Source organism: Anolis carolinensis, unplaced genomic scaffold (genome assembly GCF_035594765.1).
Source record: "Anolis carolinensis isolate JA03-04 unplaced genomic scaffold, rAnoCar3.1.pri scaffold_29, whole genome shotgun sequence".
NCBI lineage: Eukaryota > Metazoa > Chordata > Lepidosauria > Squamata > Dactyloidae > Anolis > Anolis carolinensis.
Genome location: NW_026943838.1, coordinates 522,472 through 539,238, shown reverse-complemented (window position 1 = coordinate 539,238; position 16,767 = coordinate 522,472). Strand labels below are relative to the sequence as shown.

The 16,767-nt window shown below is 44.6% G+C and overlaps 2 protein-coding genes across 4 annotated transcripts in view; one reads left to right on the top strand and one right to left on the bottom strand.

Annotated features, from left to right (window-relative positions):
- The window catches only part of LOC100554203 (zinc finger protein 239), a 96,857-nt gene extending 89,876 nt beyond the window's left edge, over positions 1-6,981 (top strand). For 2 of the 3 annotated variants that reach the window (XM_062966763.1, XM_062966762.1), the window contains exon 3: positions 4,446-6,981. In XM_062966763.1, the coding sequence (XP_062822833.1) occupies positions 4,727-5,785 (1,059 nt within the window). In that variant the 5' untranslated portion in view covers positions 4,446-4,726 and the 3' untranslated portion in view covers positions 5,786-6,981. The remainder of the gene's footprint in view (positions 1-4,445) is intronic. The other variant, XM_062966766.1, reaches the window with a different exon arrangement.
- A 4,246-nt stretch (positions 6,982-11,227) lies between these two features.
- LOC134294910 (gastrula zinc finger protein XlCGF17.1-like) lies at positions 11,228-13,913 on the bottom strand. The gene is made up of 2 exons (XM_062966750.1): positions 13,868-13,913; positions 11,228-13,029 (listed from the first exon to the last, which is right to left on the bottom strand). Exons 1-2 carry the CDS (start codon positions 13,911-13,913, stop codon positions 11,924-11,926), a joined length of 1,152 nt encoding a protein of 383 aa, XP_062822820.1. The 3' UTR covers positions 11,228-11,923.
- Positions 13,914-16,767: the final 2,854 nt, after the last annotated feature.

The following is a 16,767-nucleotide window of genomic DNA, read 5'->3' as shown; positions in this document are numbered from 1 at the left end:
ATTTCTTAAGTTCTTCTTGATTGTTCCTGGCAACTTGCTCCTTTTTAAAGAAAACTGTGGTTTCGTTGTATTTATTACCAAATGAATTTTAGAAGATTATTAGTCAAATCTGTTTGTTAGTAAGTTAGTGTTATACGTACACGAATTAATAGATACCGTTATCCTTCACCCCCCTTTCCCGCTACACAGCCTTTCTATGAACTAATGTCTCTTACATGAGGGGTTTGTCCATACTATTTAAAACAGATATAAAACAATCATCTGGTAAAGCACCACATTTTAAAATCTCATTCTTCTTGATCTCTTGTTCAGCCCATTTTGTCTTTTTTTATCTTCCGATCAGCGTTTTTAGTTCCAACTACTCATCGTTTTTTGGACTTCTCCTTTCTTTAATATCTGCTTTCACTACGTCCTGTTTTCACCATTCAAGAATATAATCTCGCTCATTCTTGTTTAAAGGCATTGTGGTCTCTTTCTTGGCCTTTGTTTCCTGTGCGCCATTCAGCATTTGCTTCAGAGGTCTGAACAACCTGTGCTCCTTGTATACTCCAACTCTTTTTGAAGAGATTTGGTTTGGCCTCTTCTTCTGGCCCCAGATCTCTTCTGTGGTATCTCCCAACTTAATTGGAGGCTTCTCTTGTTCCAGCTATAATAATAATAATAAACAACTTTATTTTTATATCCCGCCCCATCTCCCCGAAGGGACTCGGGGTGGCTCACAACAGGAACAAGCCCGAAACAACAACACAACATATTTGACAGAAACTTAAAACATTCCAACGATACACAAAATAAAATATGGACAATACATTAAAATCCAAGCAGATAAAATCAGAGTAATTAAAAGCAAACCAGTGGGGACAGGTTTCATAAAATGGTGTATCATGGAAATAAGTAACTGCGATAAAGTGCCATACGCTTTTAAAACATAAAGAAGTATTCTAATAACAGCTCTATTGGGCGTATTTATTCAAATGCGCTCCGGAACAACCATGTTTTCAATTCCCGGCGGAAAATGGGCAGGGAAGGAGCTAACCTGATTTCCTTAGGGAGAGAGTTCCAGAGCCACTGCCAAGAAGGCCCTCTCTCTCCCTCGTCCCCACCAGCCGCATTTGAGACAAAGGCAGGAGCGAGAGGAGCGCCTCCCCGGATGACCTTAGTTGACCGTTCTCTGTAACTAGCTCCTGTGATTAATCTGGCTGCTTATCTCTGAATCAACTGAAGTTTCCGAACCGTCTTCAAGGGCAGCCCCACGTAGAGTGCATTGCAGTAATCCAACCTGGAGGTGACTAAGGCGTGGACCACCATGGCCAAGTCAGACTTCACGAGGTACGGTCGCAGCTGGCGCACAAGCTTTAACTGTGCGAAGGCCCTCCGGCCACCGCTGACACCTGAGCATCAAGTGTCAGCGCTGAGTCCAGGAGGACCGCCAAGCTGCGGACCTGCGTCTTAAGGGGGAGTGCGACCCCGTCGAGCGCAGGTCGCACCCTATGCCACGATGGCCGCACGATTGACCTGGAGGACCTCTGTCTTGTCAGGATTAAGTTTCAGCTTATTCACCCTCATCCAGTCCATCACAGCCGCCAGGCATCAGTCAAGGATCTGAGGGGCTTCCTTGGATTTTGGTGGAAAGGAATAGTAGAGTTGAGTGTCATCTGTATAGGGATGGCACCCAACTCCAAAACTCTGGATGACCTCTCCCAGCGGTTTCATGTAGATGTTAAAAAAGTATGGGAGACAGAATAGAACCTTGCGGGACCCCACAGGTCAAAGGCCAGGGGTCCGAGCAGGAGTCTCCCAGCTTCACCAACTGGGAACGGCCCTCCAGGAAGGAGCGGAGCCATTGCAAAGCAACGCCCCCAATACCCATTCCGGAGAGCCGTCCCAGAAGGATACCATGGTCGATGGTATCGAAAGCCGCTGAGATGTCCAAGAGAACCAGCAGGGTCACACTCCACCTGTCAAGTTCTCTGCGGAGGTCATCCACCAAGGCGACCAAAGCCGTCTCCGTACCATGACTGGGTCTGAACCCAGACTGTAATGGATCCAGATAATTGATCTCTGTCAGGAACCCCTGGAGCTGCGAGGCGACCACCTGCTCCAGAACCTTGCCCAAAAAGGGAAGGTTCGAAATTGGCCGGTAGTTGTTAAGAAATTTGGTCTTCGGACCGAAGTAATCTCTGGGGTTGGTAGGGGGATAAGCGGGCCCTCAGGTACGCCGGCCCCAAACCATGTAAGGCCTTAAAGGTTAGTACCAGTATCTTGAAAGTAATCCGGTACTCAATTGGTAGCCAGTGCAGCTGTTGTAGAATTGGGGTGATATGCCACCTCGCCGGCACCCCGGCAAGAAGACGAGCCGCCGCGTTTTGCACCAGCTTCAGTTTCCGGATCACTGACAGAGGAAGGCCAATGTAGAGGGCTTTACAGTAGCCGAGCCTCAAGATGACCGTCGCCTGGATCACCGTCGCCAGGTCGTTCCTAGAAAGGTAGGGAGCCAGTCGCCTAGCCTGACGTAGATGGAAAAACGCAGATCTGCTCACAGCAGAGACCTGCGCCTCCATTGTGAGCAGAGGGTCCAATAAGACACAAAGACTTTTTACAGAAGATGACGGACGTAGTGTCTCGCCATCCAGGGTAGGCAGCTGCATCTCCCCCCCACCCGGACGGCCCAGCCAAAGGATCTCTGTCTTCGCTGGATTCACCCTCAACCTGCTGGCACGCAACCATCCAGAAACGGCCTCAAGGCACTGATGGAAACTATCGGGTACGGAATCCGGCCGGCCCTCCATCTTCAGAATGTGTGTCATCAGCGTACTGGTGGCACTCGAGCCCAAAGCTCCGCACCAGTCGGGCAAGCGGTCGCATATAGATGTTAAATAATAGAGGAGAGAGAATAGCCCCCTGTGGGACCCCACAAGTTAGCGGAGACCTCTCGGAAACCAGGTGGTGGGGCAATAGATTGTGATCGACTGTATCAAATGCTGCTGTGAGATCCAATAACACAAGCAGCGCTGATCCGCCTTGATCCCTTTGGCAGCGAAGCTGATCTGTGATGGCAACTAGCACAGTCTCCGTCCCGTGCCCCCTACGGAAGCCGGACTGGAAGGGATCAAGTCCGGCTGTGCGATTGAGGAACTGCTGCAACTGTTCCGCTGCTGCCCTCTCAACCACCTTGCCCAGAAACGGAAGATTCGAGACTGGGCGGTAGCTAGGGGGAACCGAACGATCCAAGTCTGGTTTCTTCAGCAGCGGAGATACCATCGCCTCTTTTGAACCCTCTGGAAAAACTCCTTGCTCAAGGGAGCTATTTATTATATTCAACAGAGGTTCACGTAATCCCTCCAGGCAAGATCTTACTAGCCAGGAGGGACACGGATCGAGGGAGCAGGTGGTCGGCCTAGTTGCAGTCATCTGGTGGCACAAGCTATACCTGGTACTACCCAGATGACGGTCAGAAGCATCATCTTTAGCACATAATTTTAGTTCGAGCCACAACATTGTCTCCTGTGCAAAAGCAAACTTTTGCCTTTATTTTTCCTTCATTTACAATGTAATGTCTTCCTGTCCTTGTTGCCTTTCTATGAATCCGCTGCAGTTTGCCAATGTCCTTTCTAAAATGGACTGAACTGAGCAGAACTGGGCAGGAATCATGTCTCCCACCCAAGGGTGCTGTTGGAGTGCAGAAGGATCTGGAGGGCAGCAGGATTCCCACTCACCCTGGGGGTCTGTCCATCTGTCTCCTCTATACCGCCTTCTCTCATGTACTGCTGCTAGGCTGAGTGCCTTCCACCCTGTGCTTCTGCATCGCTATCTCTGTTTTTGTGGCATCAGTGTAGAAGTTTGCATTTTCCTTGGTTTTTCTCTTTGCCTTGGTTCTGCCTGAAGTTACATACCTTTGTGGTATAGGTTTTGTAAGAATGCAGTATGTCAAGGAACTTTGTGGCCTAATGTGCTCTCAGTGTCTCCAGGCGCCTTGCTTTAGAAACGTGGGGCAGGGATCACGCTGCAGGGAAAGAGAGGATCAGGAAAATATCTCTCCCCCAAGTTGGAGGAAGTATTTTTCTCCCAAGACTGATCACTTGGGATAGTCTGTCCATACAGATGGCCACTCAGGTTTTGAGTGGAGATGTGAAGAAGCGGGATCTAGGTAGGAAATGCTTTGCATCGTTAGCCCCTTTCCGTGTTGACCATATTATTAGAGGCCTTCCTTTACCAAGGTTGGATTAGACACAGGATCTTAGGCCGCTATCCCCTTTGCAGGGATTGTTCTTTGTTGGGCAAGTGTTAAAGTGCTTCTCAGCAGGCAACGGGCTCTTACCAGTTGGGCCAGTCTTTCTCCCCTCTTCCCCTGTGATTGCTACAGCACTAGGCTATTGTTCTTCATGTTCAATGAGATCTTTCTGTACTCTGCTCCTGATAAGATTTTCTTCTTATTCATCTCGCAGGTAACCTCTAAACGAACCTTATGAAGAAAACATTGCCCTTTGTCTTACGTCTGAAATGAAAGTACGCAGGATTAACAAGAACAAGAAATGAATTGGAGAAATTATATTTCAAGCTACATACCTTTGAATGTAAGGAAAGGAAGGATTCTGCTGTAAAAAGAGGGGTTGGTAAAGAGAAAATAAGGCTACAGCAATACAGAGACTGGGAAGAGGAAATGTCCTATTCAGGAGTCCATATCTGTGAACTTCAGGCATAATATTAGAATAATAAATGTTAAAAAATGGAAAATTCATTGTCAAAATCACACACAGGGGAGAAGCGACATAATTGTAAGGACTGTGGGAAATGTTTCATTGAGAGAAGTTCTCTTGCTAAACATCAACGAACTCACACAGGAGAGAAGCCATATAAATGTGTGGAATGTGGAAAGAGCTTCAGTCAGAGTGGACATCTGCGTATCCATCAAAGGATCCACACAGGGGAGAAACCACATACATGCATGGAATGTGGAAAGAGCTTCAGTAAGAGTGGAAATCTACGCACCCATCAAAGGACTCACACAGGGGAGAAGCCATATAAATGCATGGAATGTGGAAAGAGCTTCAGTCGGAGTGACTATCTACGTTCCCATCAAAGGACGCACACAGGAGAGAAGCCACATACATGCAGGGAATGTGGAAAGAGATTCAGTGAGAGTGGACATCTGCGTATCCATCAAAGGATGCACACAGGAGAGAGGCCACATACATGCATGGAATGTGGAAAGAGCTTCAGTGAGAGTGGAAATCTACGCACCCATCAAAGGACTCACACAGGGGAGAAGCCACATACATGCATGGAATGTGGAAAGAGATTCAGTAAGAGTGGACATCTGCGTATCCATCAAAGGATACACACAGGAGAGAAGCCACATAAATGCATGGAATGTGGAAAGAGCTTCAGTCAGAGTGGAGATCTACGCACCCATCAAAGGATCCACACAGGGGAGAAGCCACATAAATGCGTGGAATGTGGAAAGAGCTTCATTCAGAGTGGAGATCTACGCACCCATCAAAGGATCCACACAGGGGAGAAGCCACATAAATGCGTGGAATGTGGAAAGAGCTTCAGTCAGAGTGGAGATCTACGCACCCATCAAAGGACTCACACAGGGGAGAAGCCACATACATGCATGCAATGTGGAAACAGCTTCAGTCAGAGTGGACATCTGCGTATCCATCAAAAGAGTCACACAGGGGAGAAGCCACATAAATGCATGGAATGTGGAAAGAACTTCAGTAACAGTTCGAATCTTCGTACCCATCAAAAGATTCACACAGGAGAGAAGCCACATAAATAGGACAAGTGCAAAGAAGCCAGAATGGTTGTCCAAAGAACTTCTAACGACTATGACTCAAAAGAGACATGAACAGGAAGTGGAAGGGGAAGAAATCACAAAATCATATAACCATAGAGTTGGAAGAGACCTCATGGGACATCTAGTCCAACCCCCTGCCAAGAAGCAGGAAATTCCATTCAAAGCACCCCGGACAGATGGCCATCCAGCCTCTGCTTAAAAGCCTCCAAAGAAGGTTCCACAGCTGAACTGCTCTCACAATGAGGAACTTCTTCCTTATGTTCAGGTGGAATCCCCTTTCCTGTAGTTTGAAGCCATTATTCTGCATCCTAGTTTGCAGAGCAGCAGACAACAAGCTTGCTCCCTCCTCCTTATGGGATTTTGGCCTGCATAAATAGGGGCAGAGTGTCTAGATCCAGGGAAGTCATGGCACCCCTCTATTCTGCCTTGGTCAGACCACTTTACCTGGAATCACACTGTGTCTAATTCTGGGCACTGCAATTGAAAGGAGACGTTGAAAAGCTGGAAGGTGTCCAGAGGAGGGTGACTAAAATGATCAAGGGTCTGGAGAACAAGCCCTATGGGGAGCGGCTTAAAGAGCTGGGCATGTTTAGCCTGCAGAAGAGTAGGCTGAGAGAAGAATGAATAAATGCATGTACAAGTATATATGAAAATATCAATCTGGGTTTGTAAAAGGAAGACAAATGTCACGTTTGATAGGAAGAGTATTAAACAAAATATGTGTGTCTCAAGAGAGGAAGTTAAAAGTGGGGATACTAGCATTAGATATATTTAATGCTTTGATTGTGTAGCATGGCAGATAATAAGTGAGATTATGAATTAATTTGGAATGGGAAGTAGAATAAAAGGATGATTAGAACCATTTTATTTGCTATGGTGATAGAATTATGTGCAAACGCCATCCAAAAAGGTAAGAATGTAGAAGGTGTAGGAATAAAGGAAAAGCAGAAGGTGAGCTTATTTGCTGATGACACATTGTTATTGATTAAATATATGGGTAGGTCAAATGGATAGGAGAAAGGATCATTGAAAGATATTTGGGAAAACAGTGGGTTTATATTATACAAAGAAAGAAGAAAAAGACTTTATAGAACAGAGCTATACGGGAATTAGAATCAAGAACAAATTAAAATACCTGGGTGTAAGTATAACAAAGGACTTAAAAGAAATAGAAGAGGTAAATGAGGAAAATAGCATTGAGGAAAATAGTTCGAAAAAATTAATACACATCTATCTTGGTTTGGAAAGACAGCAATACTAAAAATGAAAATGCTTCTGAGGATAAACTTTATACTTACATATATCTTATATTTATAATGCAATTTCAGATTACAGAAGAAGAGTTGAATACATTATTTCTTTGCAACATTTCTACCCCACCTTTCTCCACCCCAAAGGAGACTCATTTGGACAAATGATAAATACTGTAATGGCAGTCAAAGAAATTGACAAAACAAGTTACAGAACAGATCTCAAAAAGAAGAAGGATTAGCGCTTCCTCATATCAAAAAATATTATAAGGCAAACAGACTGAGATTGGTTATACAAGGAATGATGAAAAGGAGGATGTAGAATAGTTAATAATGGATTCAGGAAAAGTGGAGGAAGAAATTCGTAATATGTTTTAAAATAGTTTATGAAAAAAAAAATAAGGTAAACTGGGAACCCAATGTTGAGTAATGCATTAGAAATATGGAACAAATACAGGAGAAAGTTAATAACAGATGGCTCAATAATAACCCCAATTATAATGGAAAAGACATTTCCAAAAAATAAAAAATATATATGATGGATAAAAAAATTAAGGGGAAAAACTTAGATAAAATAGGGGATTGGCCAAAGGTTGGAATGAAGAAAGAAAAGATTAGGAAGATAAAAATTTGAAAGGAATATCCAGTAAAATTTCTAAAATATTAATTGAAAAAAACAAAGGAAAAGTAAAGAATAACACCTTCAAGAAGATTTGGAAAGAAGATATAGGAATGAAAATCAATGAAACAGAGGGGTTACAATTATGGGGACAAAGACACTTGAAAAATATATCCATATGTGTTAAAGAAAATTATTATTTAGTTGATATGGAAATGGTACCTCACACCCATAAGAATAGGAAATATAAATAAAAACTCAAACAATTGCTGGAGAGGATGCCAAAAATCGGGAACATACATACATATGTGGTGGCTGTGTCAATATAGAAATAATTTCTGGGGAAAGGTATTAAGAGAGATAGAAGACACAATGAACATTCAAATAGAAAGCAGTCTTAGCATGGCTTTATTCTCATTATATAATAATAAACAGTTGGAAAAAGAGGACAAAGATGCGATAACAAACGCATTAACAATTGCAAGACTGCTTATAGCAAGGAATTGGAAAAGGGAAATAAATATAGAGATAGAAGAATGGTATAAGGAAGTATGGAAACTGGGAAGAAATGATAGGTTGACGTGGAGAGGGATTTAGAAACAAAGTGGTTGTGATGATGTCTGGAGAAAATGTATTGGAAGAGGATTCAAAAAGAAAGACAGAATTACCTCCTCAAGAGGGAATGAAAAGGAATTTTGGACAGATGATAAATAAAAAAAGTGACTTGGGGGAGGGAACACGGTGGTGAGGGTAAGAAATCTGTATAAGCGTGAAAATAACAGTAGATGCCAAATGTTAATGTATTGTAGATTGTACTGAATATTATGTGGCTGCTGTAAAAGGATGTACGAATTGTTTTTTAAAAAATTAATAAATGTATTTGTAATTTGTATAAATATGCATTTGTTTTTCTTTCTTGTATTTGAATATAAATTATTTTTAAAAACAGATTATGATGTAGCAGCTATAAAAGCCAATGTGATTCCAGGCTGTCCCGATAGGAGGATTCTGTCTATATCCAAGGAAGTCACGGCCTCCTTTCTTCCGCTTTGGTCAGACTCACCTGGAATGACCCTTTCTCCAGGTCTCGGTCCCACAATTCAAGACGGATATTGACAGGTCAGAATATCTCCAGAGACGGGATGTAGAGAAGGGCGGAGAGAGACAGCTGGGTATGTTTCACTTGGAGGAAAGAAGGAAGGGCTTCTCCTCGGCAGGAAGGAAATGTTGGATCCCAAAAGGGTTGGCCGTGGTCAGGATGAGAGGTGGACGGAGAGGAAAGGCGTGTCCATGAGACCCCGTGTTGCCTCCTCCTGGAATGGACTCCTAGGACCCTAGAGCCGGAAGAGACCCCCAAGGGCCACCCCGTCCTGCCCCTGCCATGCAGGAAGGCACAATCAAAGCACTCCCGATAGATAGCCTCTGCAGAGAAGCCTCCAGAGAAGGACACTCCACCACACTCTGAGGCAGCCTAGGCCACTCTCCAACAGCCCTTACTCGTTCTTATTGTGTATCTTTGTATATTAAGAGAAGACCTGTAAATAGTTATAAGTAGTGAATAAATCAAGAATAAAACCTCCAAGGACTTTGGATGAAAGTCAGAACTCGAGTGTTTATTCAAAGAGACGAACTACTTTACAAGGCCAGAGGCTGTGAAACTGTGACCAGGACTCTGCAGTGTTTTGGGGGTTGGAATCCACTCCTTGCCTATGAGACAGTCTGTCCCATTGTATAGCTGGAGGAGGCCGTGAGAGGACTGAATTCACCTGCCTGTCTAGCAGGGGTCTTGTGTGTGTGTTTTCCTCTGCTTCTCCTTTCCTTCCATCACTCATTAACACTGACTAGTTGTGCAGGCCTCACCTACACAACAGAAAGCATTTCCTGAAGGTAAGAGCTGTTCAGTAGTGGAGTCTGCTCCTATCGGGAGTCCATAAGAGTCTCCTTTGGAGGTTTTTAAGCTGAGATGGTATGCCCATCTGTTGGGGGTGCTTTGGTGGTTTATTCCTGCGTGGTCTGAAGATGATTAGCCCCTCAGCACACAACCCAAACTGACTGGGAGGAGGAGGAGGAGATGTGTGTTCTTTCGCCATGAAACCACTGATCCCGTGGGTCGTGGAGTCCAGCCCCATTCTCTCCAAGCAGCGTCACCAGCCAGAGCATCCTCCGCAGGTCGCTCTCCAGCCCCTTTTTGGGGTCATCCAGAGAGAGGAACCCGCACTTGCCTTCTTACCCAAATCAGAGATTCACAGAATAGTATATTTGGAAGAGACCACGAGGGCCATCTAGTCCAACCCCCTTCTGCCAGGCAGGAAAAGCAGAATCCCTTGCCAGAATCCCCGCAGGGTTCAATACTGTCTCCCACGCTGTGTAACATCTACATGAAGCCGTTGGGAGAGATCATCTGAAGTTTTGGAGTTCAATGTCATCTGTACGCAGAGGTCTTCCTTGTCAGTCGCAAGGCCAAACAGGGCACAGGGTCACAGCCTGTGTTGGATGGGTTACCTGTCCAAACGTCTCTCCCCTTATGAACCATCTCGGAGTCTAAGACCGTCTGGAGAGGCCCTGCTCTCAATCCCGCCCTCTTCGCTGGCATGATTGGCAGGGATGAGAGACAGGGCCTTCCTTCTCGGTAGTGGAAAGGATGGGAAGAGAAGAGACAAAGGAAGGAAGGGCAAGAGAAAAGAAGACAAAGGAAGAGAAGGAAGGAAGGGGAAGAGAAAATATGGCAAAGGAAAATATGGGAAGAGAAGAGAAAAAGGAAGGAAGGACAAGAGAAAAGAAGACAAGGGAAGGGAAGGAAGGAAGAGGAAGAGAAAATAAGGCAAAGGAAAATATGGGAAGAGAAGAGAAAAAGGAAGGAAGGGCAAGAGAAAAGAAGACAAAGGAAGGGATGGAAGGAAGGGGAAGAGAAAATAAGGCAAAGGAAAATATGGGAAGAGAAGAGAAAAAGGAAGGAAGGACAAGAGAAAAGAAGACAAAGGAAGGGAAGGAAGGAAGGGGAAGAGAAAATAAGGCAAAGGAAAAGATGGGAAGAGAAGAGAAAAAGGAAGGAAGGACAAGAGAAAAGAAGACAAAGGAAGAGAAGGGAAGGAAGGAAGAGGAAGAGAAAATAAGGCAAAGGAAAATATGGGAAGAGAAGAGAAAAAGGAAGGAAGGACAAGAGAAAAGAAGGCAAAGGAGGGGAAGGGAAGGAAGGGGAAGAGAAAAGAAGGCAAAGGAAGGGACAAGAAGACAAGGATAGAAGGAAAGAAGGAAGAAAGGGGAAGGAAGGGCAAGAAAAAAGAAAGCAAAGGAAGGGAAGGTTAGAAGGCAGACCGTATTTTAGTTCTTGCGAACCACTGGTAGTCCGTGGACCGCTGGTTGAGAGCCACTGTCTGAAAGGGAAGGGGCTAACTCTGGATCCCTCCCATAACGGCTATTTACAATATTCAAGCTGACCAGTCCTGACTAAAGAGGAAAACAGAGGATGTGTCTGTAGGGGCACAACGTTCACAAACTGGACATTTAAACCAAGGTGGAAATGGAGCTGGAAACTAAGACCAGAGGAACAAGTGATGGAATCACATATGGTTTATTTCTTTTCAGACGAGGTGACAAGACAATCATATTTAACTCTCTGAATGTCAGGATGCAAAAAGATCAGCATTCTCCAAGCTGTTCTTTTCACACCTGACTACAACAAATCGGATAAAGAAGACCATTGGCTGGGAAGGCTGGTTTATGACGGGGTCTGGTCTTCAAACGTGGGAAAGGACAAAAGGAAAGGGAGGTGTGAATGGAGAAGAAGAGACGTGAAGGGAGGAGGGAAGCAACCACCCAATATACTGAGGGGAAAGAGCGGAAGACGGGCAGTAGAAGCTTTGCGGCCATTTTGGCAAGGCGGATTCAATAAAGTTTTCCATAGCTACAAGCTGTGTGAGCCTATCTTTGTCTCCTACACCTTCCAGGAACTGACACTGAAGAAGTGGTCCTCAACCTGTGGGTCCCCGGGTGTTTTGGCCTACAACTCCCAGAAATCCCAGCCAGTTTACCAGCTGTTAGGATTTAGGGGAGTTGAAGGCCAAAACATCTGTGGACCCACAGGTTGAGAACCACTGCTCTGAGGGATTGTCACACAGAGCTTGCTTTCTGCTGCTCCAGAGAACAGACCTCCAACTTACAGGTTCAAATGACAAGAACGGGGACTCCACCAAATCTGACGCAGAACTTCTCAAAGTTTGAAATCAGACATTTACACACAATGGCTGTTTTTTAGCCGGTATGTGTTCTCTGGTGCTGGTTAAGGGCTGAACTCTGAGTAAAACATTTTCCACATTCATGGCATTTATATGGCTTCTCTCCTGTGTGGCTTCTTTTGTGCCTCGCCAAGTGTGAACTGACAGGAAAACATTTCCCACACTCCTGGCATAGGTATGGCTTCTCTCCTGTGTGGAGTCTTTTGTGCCTCACCAAGTCTGAACTGTAAGCAAAACATTTCCCACACTCCTGGCATTGGTATGGCTTCTCTCCTGTGTGGAGTCTTTTGTGGCTCACCAAGGTTGAACTGCAAGTAAAACATGTCCCACACTCCTGGCATTGGTATGGCTTCTCTCCTGTGTGGACTCTTTTGTGCCTCACCAAGGCTGAACTTTCAGCAAAACATTTCCCACACTCCTGGCATTTGTATGGCTTCTCTCCTGTGTGGAGTCTTTTGTGCCTCACCAAGGCTGAACTTTCAGCAAAACATTTCCCACACTCCTGGCATTGGTGTGGCTTCTCTCCTGTGTGGAGTCTTTTGTGGCTCACCAAGGTTGAACTGCAAGTAAAACATTTCCCACACTCCTGGCACTGGTATGGCTTCTCTCCTGTGTCGAGTCTTTTGTGCTTCAACAAGTCTGAATGGGAAGCAGAACATTTCCCACACTCCTCACATTTGTATGGCTTCTCCCTGGTGTGGACTCTTTTGTGGCTCACCAAGGCTGAACTTTCAGCAAAACATTTCCCACACTCCTGGCATTGGTGTGGCTTCTCTCCTGTGTCGAGTCTTTTGAGCCTCACCAAGGCTGAACTGGAAGCAAAACATTTCCCACACTCTTGGCATCTGTATTGTTCCTGACCTGTGTGAAATTTCTTGTGTTTCACCACACATTTTGCAGATACTTTCCCTTTAAGATGGCTTTTCCCAACATCAAGTGTCTTGTGAAGGACAAGTGCCACATTTTGGGTAAAACATTGCCCACATACAATGCATTTGTTGGGCCTTTCTCTGGCAGAACCTCCATCTTCTCTGTGGGCTTGCTGGTGTCGATGAAGGCACCCGTTGTGTCCCAAATGCTTCCTGTACTTGGTGCATACATGGCTCTTCTCCCCGTTATCTACTGTGAAGAAGAACAGAAACAATCATTCCTCAGTGTGAGTGATAAGGAAGTGGGATAAGAAGTGGACTGAAATGATCCTTAAAACAACATAGACCTAGAAGAAACAAAGATATGCATGTTGTCCTTTCCCCTCCCCTTGTTCAGTGAAGATGGACCCTGGTTGTCTGCCTGGAGCCTCTAAGAGAGAGATGAGTAACATACGCTCCTGAGGCTCCCTGTTGCTCAGCCCAGCCCGGTTTTTTATTCCGTCTCCTTCTCTCTGGGGAATGGATGCCTTTTCCCTTCACATCCAAATGCTTGCCTTTTTCTCTAGCTTTAGACTTTACCAACTACCACCCATTTCACCATCCTTCTCTCCTTTTTATTTCTCTCCCCCAATCCCAGTTCTTTTCCCATGCTCCCTTAAGGTTGGATTTTTCCGCTCCAACGTAGAACATCCCATACCTAATTTCAGAGAACAGCAGAGTCTCGCTTATCCAACATAAACTGACCAGGAGAACACTGGATAAGTGAAAATGTTGGATAATAAGGAGGGATTAAGGAAAAGCCTATTAAAGGTCAAATTATATTATGATTTTAGAAATTAAGCACCAAAGATCATGTTTTACAACAAATTGACAGGAAAAGCAGTTCAATACATGGTAACATTATGGAGAAATCACTGTGTTTACAAATTTAGCACCAAAACATAGCAATGTATTGAAAGCATTGACTACAAAAAATATTTACTACTAAAAAATTGACTATAAATATAGAATTGCATAAAACAACACTGTCGGAAGTTAAATTTCTAAAAAGTTCAGTCTTGTGAAGATTTTTTAAAATCTGTGACCCTTGCCTGCTTTTCCGACGATTGCCATTTCTCTTCTGCCAAGTCTCGCCATCTTTGCGGCACCATTATGTCGATCCCCATTGCTTCTTCCTGTTGCTCGATGTGTGTCATTGTGGTTTCTAGAGCCCTAACCCTATCCTTGTGTGAGATTCTGAGAGGCTCCACAGTTGATGCTTGATCAACCATTCTCCGGCCTCTCTCTCCAGCCAATCTGCTTCCTCCCTCTCCTTGCCTCTCACACAAACACTGAGAGAGAGAGAGAGAGAGAGAGAGAGAGAGAGAGAGAGAGAGAGAGAGAGAGGCTTCGATTTGACCCGTTATGGAAATCTTCCCACTTGAGTCTGAATTGGTGCTAATGTTATATTATTATTATTATTTCATATATTTCTAAGACAAGCCCTGCCCTGCAGACCCTCAGTGACTGTGACGATTTAGGCTAATACTGCCTTTTGAAACAGAAATCCCCATCAGTGAGGGAGCCTTACCGAGAGAGTCCACAATCCCATTCATCTCCTCCATGATCTGCTTGTGCAAGGCTTTCTGGTCCGGATTCAGGAGAACCCACTCCTCCAGGGAGAAATCCACAGCAACGTCCTCAAAGGCAATTGGGCCCTGGCGAAAGAAGAAAAAATTCCCTTCTCACATGTCAAGGAAAATAATGACAAGAAATTCTTTAAAGTAGATTTACATTTCTGTTGGTTGTTTGAAAAGGAAAGGGCGAAGGCCTCCATGACACAGTTGTAAGCTTTCTAGAGACGACGGGTTGGTCACAGTCAGAACCATTTCTTAATTGATATGTAGAATCAGGAATGGAATCTGAGCATGTTCCAGCCCAGAACTGGACACAGTATTATTCCAGGTGAGGTCTCGTCATAGCAGAAAGAAGGTCACCTCAATCTAGACACGATATTCCTTGGGATGCAGCCCAAAATCTCATACTCTTTTCAGCTGCTGCATCACATTGTTGGCTCATGTTCCACTTGTAGTCCTCTAACACTCCAAGATCCCATCATATGAATGACTGTCAAGCCAGGTGTCGCCCATCCTGTACCTGTGCATGGCATTTTTATCGTTCCTAAGTGTACTACCCTACATATATTCTTGTTGAAATTAATTAGGTTAGTTTTGGCCCAGCTCTCTAATATGTTCAGGCCATTTTGAATTCTGATCCTATCTTCTAGACTGTCAGCTATACCTGCTAATCTGGTGTCATCTGAAAATATGATACGCATGTTGAGCAGTACTGGGCCCAGGACAGAACCCTGCGGCACTCCACCCTTTGTCGCTCAAACCATTACAAATCCACCGAACAGGAGTATTATCCAGCCCACTTTTTACTAGTTGTTGGTAAAACCATGGAAGGCTTTTCCAAAGGTCTTACTGAAAGCAAGAGGTGCTACACCCACTGCATTTCCTTAATCTACCAAGCATGTAACTCTACTGAAAAACACATTAGTCTGGCATGACTTGTTTTGGAGAAACCCATCTTGCCCTTCAGTGACCACAGCCTTTTTTCTAAGTGATTCCAGACGGCCTTCTTCATGATCTGTTCCAACATCTTCCCTGTTATTTAGGTCAAGATAACAGGCAACTTCAATGCAAGGGTAGGATCTAGTTTGGTAAATGTATTGAGAGAAGAGGGCCTGGAGGAAGATCCCTTCAACTCTCTCCTGACACCAGAAGCCCGACACTCTAAGGACCAAGCGTGCAACCAAGCCGGAAAGTGCCTGACCAAAATGGCCATGCAGCTCAACCTGTCCCGGCTAAATGGACTTACTCAGTTTCCTGACTCTGGAGAATATACATTGGTCTCATCAAGGAACTCTGGTGTCATAGACTATCTTCTGACTTCATCCTCCATAGCTAGCGACATTCATTCATTTGGTATCGACAATTCCTTGCTTAGTGATCATCTATCTCCCACTTCCCCTGGTTTTGGAGAGAAGCAGCACTTCCCCACCTGGACAAGCCTACCCACAATACACTAGGCTGAAGCGGAACCTTAAGATGAAGGGGGTGTGCCTAGATATCTTGAACTCTTATGAAGTGCTGTCCATAGAAACTATGATCATTGAAATCCCAGATTTCGAGGAAGCGATCACCGGGTTTGAATCCCTTATAAAACCTTTCTTTTAAAAATGATACGATTGGCAAAGAATGCTGAGGCAACCCAGGGTCAGATCCAAAAATTGGTTCGATAAAGAGTGCATCATAGCAAACAAACAGATCCGCTCCCTCTATAATGATTATTGATCCACATCAAACTATCCCCTCCTTATAAACATTCGAGAGTCTAAACAGCTGCTCCAACTGCTTATGGGCCAGGTCAAGATAACTGGATGGTCATTGTTAGGGGACATCTTTTTGGTCCATTCTTGGAGACAGAGACAACCTTTGCCTCCTCCAGCCTGCTGGGACTTCTCCTGTTCCCAAAAATGAACAAAGAGGATTGCCAGTGGTTCTGAGATTACTGCTTTTAGTTCAATACTCTTGGGTGTAGTTCACCTGGCCCTGGAGACTTGGATTCATTGAGCGTGGCCAGGTATTCCTGGATCACTTCTTTACCCATTTTGGGTTGCATTTTCCCAATTTCTCCATCTTGCTCAGGTAGAATACCGATTTCCTCTTGGGAAAAGACTGAGGCCATGTTCTAACTCTTCCCTATCCCTGGTTAGCATCTCACCACCTTCTCCAGGCACAGACCCTACTCTTGGCTCATTTCTTCTTCTGACCTCATTTTCTGATTTAGATGGTTAGGCCTTTTCCCGACTTATGCGGTTTACTCGTTTACATTCTTTGGTGATCCCCCTCTTTCCCATTTCCTGTACATGTCCCTTTTCAATCATAGCTCCGTTGAAAGTTCTTTGAACATCCATTCTGCTTTCTTTAGTTTTCTCTTCATTTTT

Coding starts and splice junctions, on each gene's coding strand:
- LOC134294910 (XM_062966750.1), bottom strand. CDS start 13,913: ATGGCGAGACTTGGCAGAAGAGAAATGGCAATCGTCGGAAAAGCAG. Junction 13,030..13,867: donor GGCAATCGTCGGAAAAGCAG/GCAAGGGTCACA, acceptor TCTTCTTCACAG/TAGATAACGGGGAGAAGAGC.